This window comes from Poecilia formosa, unplaced genomic scaffold, assembly GCF_000485575.1.
Source record: "Poecilia formosa unplaced genomic scaffold, Poecilia_formosa-5.1.2 Scaffold10, whole genome shotgun sequence".
Lineage (NCBI taxonomy): Eukaryota > Metazoa > Chordata > Actinopteri > Cyprinodontiformes > Poeciliidae > Poecilia > Poecilia formosa.
In genome coordinates, this window is record NW_006799949.1 from 1,620,028 (window position 1) to 1,629,841 (window position 9,814).

At 36.8% G+C, this 9,814-nt stretch overlaps 1 protein-coding gene across 2 annotated transcripts in view; it reads right to left on the reverse strand.

The window, feature by feature from the left end:
* The window catches only part of gipc3 (GIPC PDZ domain containing family, member 3), an 18,059-nt gene that overhangs the window by 7,842 nt on the left and 403 nt on the right, over positions 1-9,814 (reverse strand). For both annotated transcript variants that reach the window (XM_016665245.1, XM_007541309.2), the window contains exon 2: positions 3,277-3,604. In XM_016665245.1, coding sequence (XP_016520731.1) covers positions 3,277-3,564 — 288 coding nt within the window. In that variant the 5' untranslated portion in view covers positions 3,565-3,604. The remainder of the gene's footprint in view (positions 1-3,276; positions 3,605-9,814) is intronic.

Below are 9,814 nucleotides of genomic sequence, written 5' to 3' on the forward strand. Positions count from 1 at the left end.
GGTGTTTATGACAGTGTTATGTCAGTCTTATTCAACCCCCTTCACATAAAGTGTTACCGGATTTTTACTATCACAACGTTAGTACAATAAACAAAACATGTCTGGAAATTAAAGCAAATATCCGTCATTAATTAAAAATAAATAAATGAAAACGCAGCTTAATTACACCTAATTCTAATCAAGGCATAATCACACTAGCTATCGCTGTGTATGTATATTTAATAAAATAGAATATTATTCTATTAACTTATTTCAAGAATTAATCTGATGAAAACCCAAAATTTGTTTACGCAGAAAGAAACGGATTTTTAGGCCATTCAAATACAATGGTAGTTCAGAAATAGTATACTTTTGCCGCCATGTCATGGTTTTAAACAGTCACGTGGCAGATTGCAGCATGATTGACCAGCAGACACTGAAATCTTCAGGGCCCGTCTTATTTGCTCATTATTTAATATGTTGGCCGCTTAGAGAGTGTTGAATTTGAATTCACGAAGAATTAAAAGGAAGGGGAAAAAAATGAACAATTCATGCAAAAGGAGCCTCAAATCAAGTATTATTTGCAAATTTCTGACTTAAAAATCATTTTATTGCTAATGTCAGTTTCTTTAGTAACATATTAAAAAGATCACAGTTCATAACAGTGCTTCATAATATTAAACAGGAATGAAGTGAAGACTAAACCTAGATAAGATACGCATATTAAAATTAAAAATATTAACATTTTATCTTATTTTACATTCTATTTTAAATAAATCACAACGTCATTCCCAAAATATGTAAGTTTTAGATTTTTTTAAGCAAATTACCTAAATAAACTTTTGATTATATTGTAATTTATTGTTCAGTTATGTGTAAATCTGGCAATGTTGTGAATAGAATCTGAATCAGTAAACTTTGCACAGTTGATCTCATAACTTGTTGTATTTTCATACCAGGATTTAAGTCTTTTAAAGACGTGTGTCTCCTTACTCATATTTTCATGTTTTAGAACAAACAAGAATTATATCAGATTTCAACTTCAAGGTCAAAGTTTTGTTCGAAAGTCCATGAAAAAAATTCGAGATAATTGAACAAAGTGTTATCTTGCAGTTGCTGATCAAAAGATTTGACTCTGCGTGTAAGACTGTGGGGTTGGAGTTCAAGGTTGTCAGTCCAATCGAGCTCTACAGTAATTGATGTTGCTCTTAAGTCCATTGGGGGGGTCAAGGAAATGGATGCATTTTATAGAGTCAAATGCACATTGCCATAAATCTACAGTGGAGTCTTGAATCTAGAAGTCAGCATGTGGTTCTATAGGTCCTGCAGAAATGTTGTTCATTACCGTCCCTATTACAACAACGAGTTGCTATAAGCACAAAATTAAGTTAATATACATGTTTCAAAAATTAATCAAGCAAAATGATAACAACTGTGGGTTATTATTGGCTGATACATAATGTCAAATTATTAGGTTTAAGAGTTTACTCAAATTTGTCTCATATAACAACACGGTTTCTAGGTTTGACATTTTTATTTTAGTTTCATTTCCATTTTGCTCTGTATTGGTTGCACTTTCCACAGAAAAGCAAAGTAAACATCACCAATATAAAAGCAGGGACTGTTGTTGACTGTCTCACAAGAAGAACTGTTATCTTTTATACCCATTACAATATAAGATAGCAGAGCTTTCATGATGGCCTTCAAATCTGATAAGTATTCAATATAAGGACAGTCTTGCTCAGAAAGAATTTTATTACTGACTGTGTGAATGTGACTTATGCAGGAATTCAGAAACAATGCTAACTATTGGTTTTATGTAGAGTCAATGTTGCCTTGCATTGCTGGTCATGTTTATTTTTTTTTAGCAAAGCATTTTCAGCGGCCAAAATTTTACTTAGAACATTGCTAATTAAATTGTCTCAGACTGATTCTTTGGTGCTCCTGCTGCTGCTGTATCACTACTACTTTATTGCAGTATATAAAAAGGTATTATATTAATGCAGATGTTTTTAATTTTGAACCAGGCTGACCTTAATATTGAAGGTAAAGAGCGATCCTGTCTCAAGGACCCTCGTCACCCGACACCACACGTGCAGTGGCTTGCAAATACATCTGTTGCTATAAACTTTTTCACATGTTGTCATGCTATAACAACACAATTAAATGAAAAGCATTGGGATACATAACATAACATAATGTTACATGACTTTTTGATTGTCTTTGACTGCATTTGACCAGCTTTGGACATGTACCTTTGATCTTTCATTGTCTTTGTAAAATGGGTAAAGCTAGTCAGATCGTATGGAACAAGAACATTAATTCAAGCCTTGCTACAAATGATCAGTTCTATTTAACTATGAAGTTTTACTGGGCAATTCCCAACCCATGATTTATCTAAACTATTAAAATGTATCTCTGATTGTATCTTTAGGGTTGTTGTCTTGCTGAAAGCTGAACCTCTGGCCCAGTCTTAAGTGTGTTTGCATTATCTACCAGGTTTTCTTTCAGAAATTCAATGTGCTTAGGTCAATGTTTAGGACATCTTCCACAGCTAAGAGAGAGTGTTCAAGATGTTGTGCAGTGTTGATTTTGTGCCACACATAGACCAGTATTTTCTTACATGTCCGCTTACAACTGTCCCATAAAGGTTAGGGTTTTGGAGTGGACAGTGCCTGAAATAGACAGTGCCTGTAGTTCTTTTAGAGTCACCACAGGCCTTTTATTGAATAAACAGCCTCTGAGGCCACCACAGAAAAGTTTTATTTATGCATTCATTTCATTTCATTTCATGCTAAGGTTAAATTGCAAATAGTGAAAAAGTTTAAGGAATGAAGGCATTTTGTGCAGATTCAGAGATGTGTTTGGGCTCCTGCTGAAGGCCATAAGCTAAATCATGTTGGTCTGGAAAAAAAGTTGTTTCTTACTAAACATCTTGCTAGAGTCTTCACCTCACCTGTTTTTAATCAGTTAACATCAGTTTCCATGGTATAATTCATATGAATCATAAACTGGTTATGTTTTAGTTTGACGTCCGACATGTATATTCCTGACATACATAAATGTCTGAGTGTTCACTGATTAAATACACTTTATCTAGTTTGTTTGAACCTTGGCAGCTCATATTAGTACAAAGTCTGGTACTGGAGAGTGGAAATGATCAATAAAACTTGATCATGGGAAAAAAAAGCCCTAGAATGGAAACCTAACACCGTTTTACAACTAGCCAGACAGAGCAGAAATGCAAGACAGCAATCAGATAACTGTATGAAATTTCTTCCAGTTTAATCATTTTACCTCTGACGGAGAGATGTTGAATACCTCTGCGATCTTGGCATACAGTTCCTTGACATTGGTGAATCCATGAATGCGCCCTGTTGGGCTCCCATGAGCCAGCTGGGTGTGGAAGATGAGCCTGGGTCTCGGGTACTCTGGTGGCCCTGCTGATGGCGGTGATGGGGGAGGAAGCGGAGGAGCTGTGGGCTCAGTGCATCCCTGATTCTGGCAAGGGGCCTTGTGGTCCTTCATGGCCTCATCCCCCAATGCCTTGGAGTCCTGCGGGCTCATAACCTCCCCGTTCTGCATCGGTCCCAGCTTGGGTTTGATCCACCCTGCTGGTTAGCAGCTATGATAAAAAAGAAAAACTGTGCTTACCTACTCTTAGTTGCCCAAACACCACAATCAACCAACCACCCAAGGCAATGGTGGTGAGGAAAGCAGATAAATAAGTGATGAGAGTAACCTGGTAACATTATATGAAAGAGGACAGCCAGACCCTGCCTGGGAGAAACCCAACACCCTCTGAATTTAGGATTGTCTGGTACACTTGAGCCCATTTGAGCTCACACACAGAAAACAACCATATAAGACACCAAATAAAATATTCTTCAAGGAATAACCTTTGACCTTCCATATATTAAAAGCTGCATAACATGCCACAGACATGATCCTTCACATATGATCTGAAGTATGAAAATGTCTAGGTATGAGTAAAATGACTCCCACACAGGCCAGCAAAGACAATGCCCCAGTGTTCCTGGTAAGATGATATCTGGGTAGGCAGTGAGGTGTTCCTGCCCACTGGCCTAACTGAATGAAAGAGGTTGTTGCCAGGGCGAATTCTTGGTGATGTGCTGACCTTTATGACCCGGCCCACAGAAACAAAAAAAGTGAGCAAGACAAATGTTTCTCATCTATTACCATTTTAAGCCATCAGGGTTTGATAGTTTACAATTCCCTTGTCAAGGGAATTTCCACTTTCAGTGGGAAAACAACTGATCCTAGTTTTCTATCTATAGTTGTTGTGAAAAGTCACAACAGTCATGTTTTGCTTCTTGTTTCACTCTTTCATGCTGATCTTCTGCCCTTAATGTCATATTTTACCCTCTCATATGATGCAGAACCACTTTGAATTAGGAAATTTCCCTGTGAGGACAACAATTTTCCTGCCTCTCGAATCTGGAAATTCCACAAAAATTCCAGATTTCCTTGTCAGCTGACAATGTGTCATTTGCATTATTTCAAACTCAGATCCCCTCGTGTACACACACAGCAAAATGACACATTTTCTGTTTGAAAAGTGTATTTACTAAGTTATAATACCTTGTGTACATTGTTGTTTAGTAGTTTTTTGTTAAATTATTTCATTTCATTCATTATAAATTAGTGAGTAAAGTGCAATATCATGAAATGAGTCTGTGTACTGAACTGAAACAACAGTGATATTGCAGAAACATCACATCCACCAAGGCCCTACAACTATTACAAAGGTCATCAAAGGATGTTTGTTTGTAAGATGCGAAGCTGGTAGCAAAGCAGCCTTTATTTTATTTGCTTAGAGTTGTAATCAGAATGAACACCAGACTGAAACAAGCTGCTGTCTGCCCAATGTTTATGTCTGACCATTAATGGAACATGCAAAAACAGATGATTAGTTTGAATGTCACTAAAGACATCCAGGACTGGTATTAGGTTCCAAAGGTCTGATAATATTCAGAAAAAAAAAATTTTGTATAGTATTAACACACATTTTAAGAATAATATTTTTCAAAATAGAGAATCGTCATCAACAAGATACCAGTGGAAACATAAAAAAGCTGTTCATGAAAGTATGGATCTCATACTTTCATGATCTCCCTAATGCCTATGGAGATTAGTTTTATTATTACAAAGCATACACATAATTAGTGGATTTTTCTAACACCTTTAAAGTTAAATTTTTTTGGAGTTCCAGAGACACTGGTAGTATAAGAAGCTGGTATTTGCTGGTCAGTAGGTAAGGTTATCTGATCTGGTATAGGCTGTAGTCAGCTGCTTAACAGACTTGCCTCTTGCAGTTTGTAAACTTAGAAAACACATTGCCTTAATAAAAGTGGTGGGCGGAGCTTCTTAAGTTTCCACACCATGACTATCCATCTTTTTTTTGTTTATCCTGTTTATGTTCAAACTGCAGAATTGTCTGTTTTTAAAGTACTGAAAAAAGAATGGTAGTTGTCGTTTCATTCAGCTTGCTGCCCGAGAGCAACAGGTGGGGGACCAACACATCTTTATACTTCTTTGTTTACTCTGGCTCTTACAGTGGCCTCTTATTAGAGACAAAAAATTATGACAGACAATTTTGTTGTTTTTAAAACAGCTTTTTAAGTATACCTTGAAACCTGTAAGTTGCATCAAGGTGTCACTGTTTTCAAAGGGTTTCCTTTTTTTTATAGTCAGTGAAAAATATCCACAGATCTTATTTTATTAAAAACTTGAAGTATATATTGTCATTTTAAAAATGTAAGCAACAAAAGAAAACAAAAGCTGCTCAGTGCTATCTGTTTTAAACAGAAATGAATCAGCAATGCTTCCATATGCAAAGTAAAAGTATCTTATGTTTGAAAAGGTACACATTAAACATTTCCTCTTTTTTAAACGGTCTGCTCATTGGCTCTAGAGAGGCTGCTTTGTTTTGTTTTAGTCTTTTTGCAAATATTAACAAGATAAAGTCAGGTCTAACAACTTAGTCTGCAAATATTAGCGAAAAGTGTAGTCTTACAGGACATAACTGCAATGACTTTGCAAGTCCAGCAGAAAGCAGAAGGTGTTTTGAAGTCTGACAACTTACTGCCGGTATTTAGTTTACCAAATTATTAGTATTCTTCACTTTCAGATCACAGCTGGTTAAGATAAGTATGTGCTGCAATAAGATTCACTCCTGAAAGTTGAGTAAAAGAACAGAATGGAAATGTCTCACAGTTATGTAACGCAGTGAGGAAATTCTGGTATAACAGCAGCTTTTGTAAAAAATAATAAATAAATAAAAACAAGCAATAAATCAACAAACGTAAGAATAACATACGGTTATTCACACAGTATACATTTAACATACTCTTTGACAAGATTATAACTTAAGCATACTGTGCAGTAGTCAATAAGACTCCTTTCCAAGGAAAGTGCAACTGACTAAGATATTTTATATATAATGTGCAAGCATATTTGTGCAACAGACTATTGACAATATGAAAACTAAAACCTGTGCAAACACCAGAGATGGGCATGTAACAGTAGAAATGTCTTTTAAGATGAGCAAAACTGTGCAAATAACATCCAGGATTTAAACACGTATTGAGATTATTGGGAGCAGTGATGATTATAAAGTCTAACATCTTCTGGGAGGAAGGATATAAGGTGGTGCATTTTGGATGCTACATTCTGTCACTGAAGGAGCTCTCCAGTTCAGAGACAGCGTCATTACGCATAAGACATGAGATTTTTATTCGTCATTATGTTTCTAGAACATAGCGAAATTGGACAGATACCCTCAATGATAAATAGATAAATAAATAAAGTCTTAATCAGTCCTTAGGGTGCAGCAAATGGGTTTGAGTGTAGTGGGGCAGGATGGAAGATGGATAGATTGACTTCACAGCTCTTGTGAAAAGCTGTTTTTTAGCCAGGTGGTTGTGCTCTTTATGTATCTGTACCATTTCCCAGACAGTAGCAGTGCAAATAGTTTGTGTCCTGAATATGTGAGCTCAGTGGCAATACAACTGGCCTTTATTTGCAGTCTGCCAGTATAAATTAGGTCCAGGTCCAGTAAGTGACTCCTCACCATCCACTGGTCAGTTTTCACCTCTCTGGCCATGTCCTTTTTGTCCTGGACTGTGCAGTTGCCATTCTGCACACTAATACTGAGGGGATTCTTTCAATCATGGCTCTAGAAGTTATTGAGCAACAGAGCAGGGAGTCCAACCCTTTTCAGTTTCCCGAGGAAGAAGAGTCTTTGTTTGGCCTTCAGATCAGATCTGAGGTGATGTGGATGCCCAGCAATTTGATCTTCTCCACAGGCTCCACTACCTCCCCTTAAATTGGAACAGGTGTGTGCACTGTCCTCCTCCACCTCCTGTAGTCCAATATGACCTCCTTGGTCTTGCTGGTGTTGAGCACCAGGCTGCTCAGTGAACACCACTTGGACAGGTGAGGACTCTCTTCTCTCTACAGAATCTCATCATTGTTTGTTATCAGACCCACTTCAGTAGTATCATCTGCAAACTTTAGAACTCTTAGATGAGTGGATGGGAATACAGTCGTGGGTGAACAGAGCAAAAAGAACCAGACTAAGCACACAGCCCTGTGGTGTGCCTGTATTGAAGACCACTGTTGGCTTTCCCAATGTCTCCCACCCCACATTGTTTATCAGTAATCTTATTTTAGCCAGAGTTCTTCTGTCTCCCACCACCTACACTGGAAACAGCTGTGCAACCAAAGAGCTGGCCGTCCTGATGAGCTCATCTAATCGTTTCCTCGCAGCTGATAAGGTGAGGGGAAACAGTTAGGAAACTGTCGCATGGAAACTGTTAATAAACAGTAAAACTATATGGTCTTTCCTTTAAATGAGATCATCATACAATTATCTAATAAAACTTTAAAAAGTACAATATTAGTTTGACCTTTCCTGGATTTTTCCAGTTATCAATGTGTCATGTCTACAACAGTGATATCATTAGGGTGCTAGCCTCTGTGGAAATGTAGGTAAAGATTATCTTTATCAAGATGTTTTGTAAAGCACACCCTCTTGATGGCTGACAGAAGATCTTCAAAAATATGAATACTCAAAACATGGGATTTTGTGTCATGGATCCAAGGGAGGTTGTCTGTTTTGCCCAATTGATAATCTATCCATCACACTGATGACTTAGCACAGAAAAGACTCCTACGTTGAATCCACGCAACCGTATTACACACTTCCTCGAGAACTGTAATTTCCTTTTCTGTATGTGCCTTGTCTCGTGGCAGTGGGGACGGTAGGGAAAACCGTCATCTGCCTATGTGAGCCAGATTGTGTGAGGGTGGTGTGTATGCTTTGTCATGAGGCTAGACACTGCCTCTTCTGTTCCTGGTAGTGCCTGAGATGTCTGAGAGGAAACTAAAAGAAGCTTTCATTGCTAATATTTGCTCAACTTTTGTTGAACCTCTATTTGATAAATATATTTTATGTGTTCAAGGTCTTGTCCAGGTGGGCTGAAATACACTACACAAAGTTGTGTTTTAATCAGTACGAATATAAAGTTCAGAACATCATCGGAACTTTAAAATTAGATGGGGATATGAAGAAAAATTTTAGCAGATTTTTAAAGATAATTTTCCAAACTGTATTCTGATCACATAAAATGTTTCACATTTTCTCATGTTATAATTCCTAAATTCGGTGTATGGATTTATTGTGATGGACCAGTGAAATGTAGTGCATAACTGTGAAAGAGAACAACAATTTTTAGAAATTAATAAAAATCTGAAACTTCTGAAAATTTGTTCAGTCCACTGGGTCCATGAAATTAATAATTACAGATGAGTGTCCTTCAGAATAATTCTTGAAATTTCTTACCCACTCTTCGCAAAATATTTAAGATTAGCCAGTTTGGATGGCAAGCATAGGTGAACATCAGTTTTCAAGATTTTTATTTGGAGTTAGGTCTTGATAGCCATTCTAGCCATTCTATTATATGGACATGCTTTGATCTAAATCGTTCCACTTCAGTTTTGTATGGGTTTTCACCAAACAAATGCAGCTTCCCTGCCTCTGGTCTTGTAAAGTATCAGTACTGGTTGTACTGCCTGTATTCAGTTTCTCCTATCTTCACATTAACTGTGACCATCTTCCCTGTTCCTCCTGTAGTAAATAATACTGCCACAGCCATGACTCACTATGAGAATGCTAACTTCACCAGCATTGTGAACTGTCAAATTTTGCAACACATTGCATATTGCATGTAAGCCTAAAAAATTTCAACATTGGCATTATCTGACCAAAGCAGACTCATCCACATCACTTCTGTGTTCAAGTTTGTGAAGTGACAAAGGATGAAAGGTGTGATAACGTTTGCAAGTTACTACATTTTCAAGCCTCACACTCTGTGAGTTTTGCTTTTATTGGATCCGCTTGTCACACCTTCAAGGCAGAGGTTAAGGTTCAAGGTCAACTCCTGAAAACTCTTAGACAACTCCCTGAAGGTTATTTTTATTAGTTACTGTCAGCAAGCTTCAACTGCAATATAGGTGTAAAGTCAGTTGACAAAGTGCACCTGCAAAGTATATTTGGACAGTGAACACACGTCAAGCACACTCACATTATGATTACAGTTTAATTCAACTGACAGCTAAATGTCAAATATCAATTGACTAGTAAAAACATGAAAAAAATAAATAAATAAATTGGACTACTACTACTACTACTATTAGTACTACTACTACTACTACTACTACTACTACTACTACTACTAATAATAATAATAATAATAATAATAATAATTATTATTATTATTATTATTATTATTATTATTATTATTATTATTAT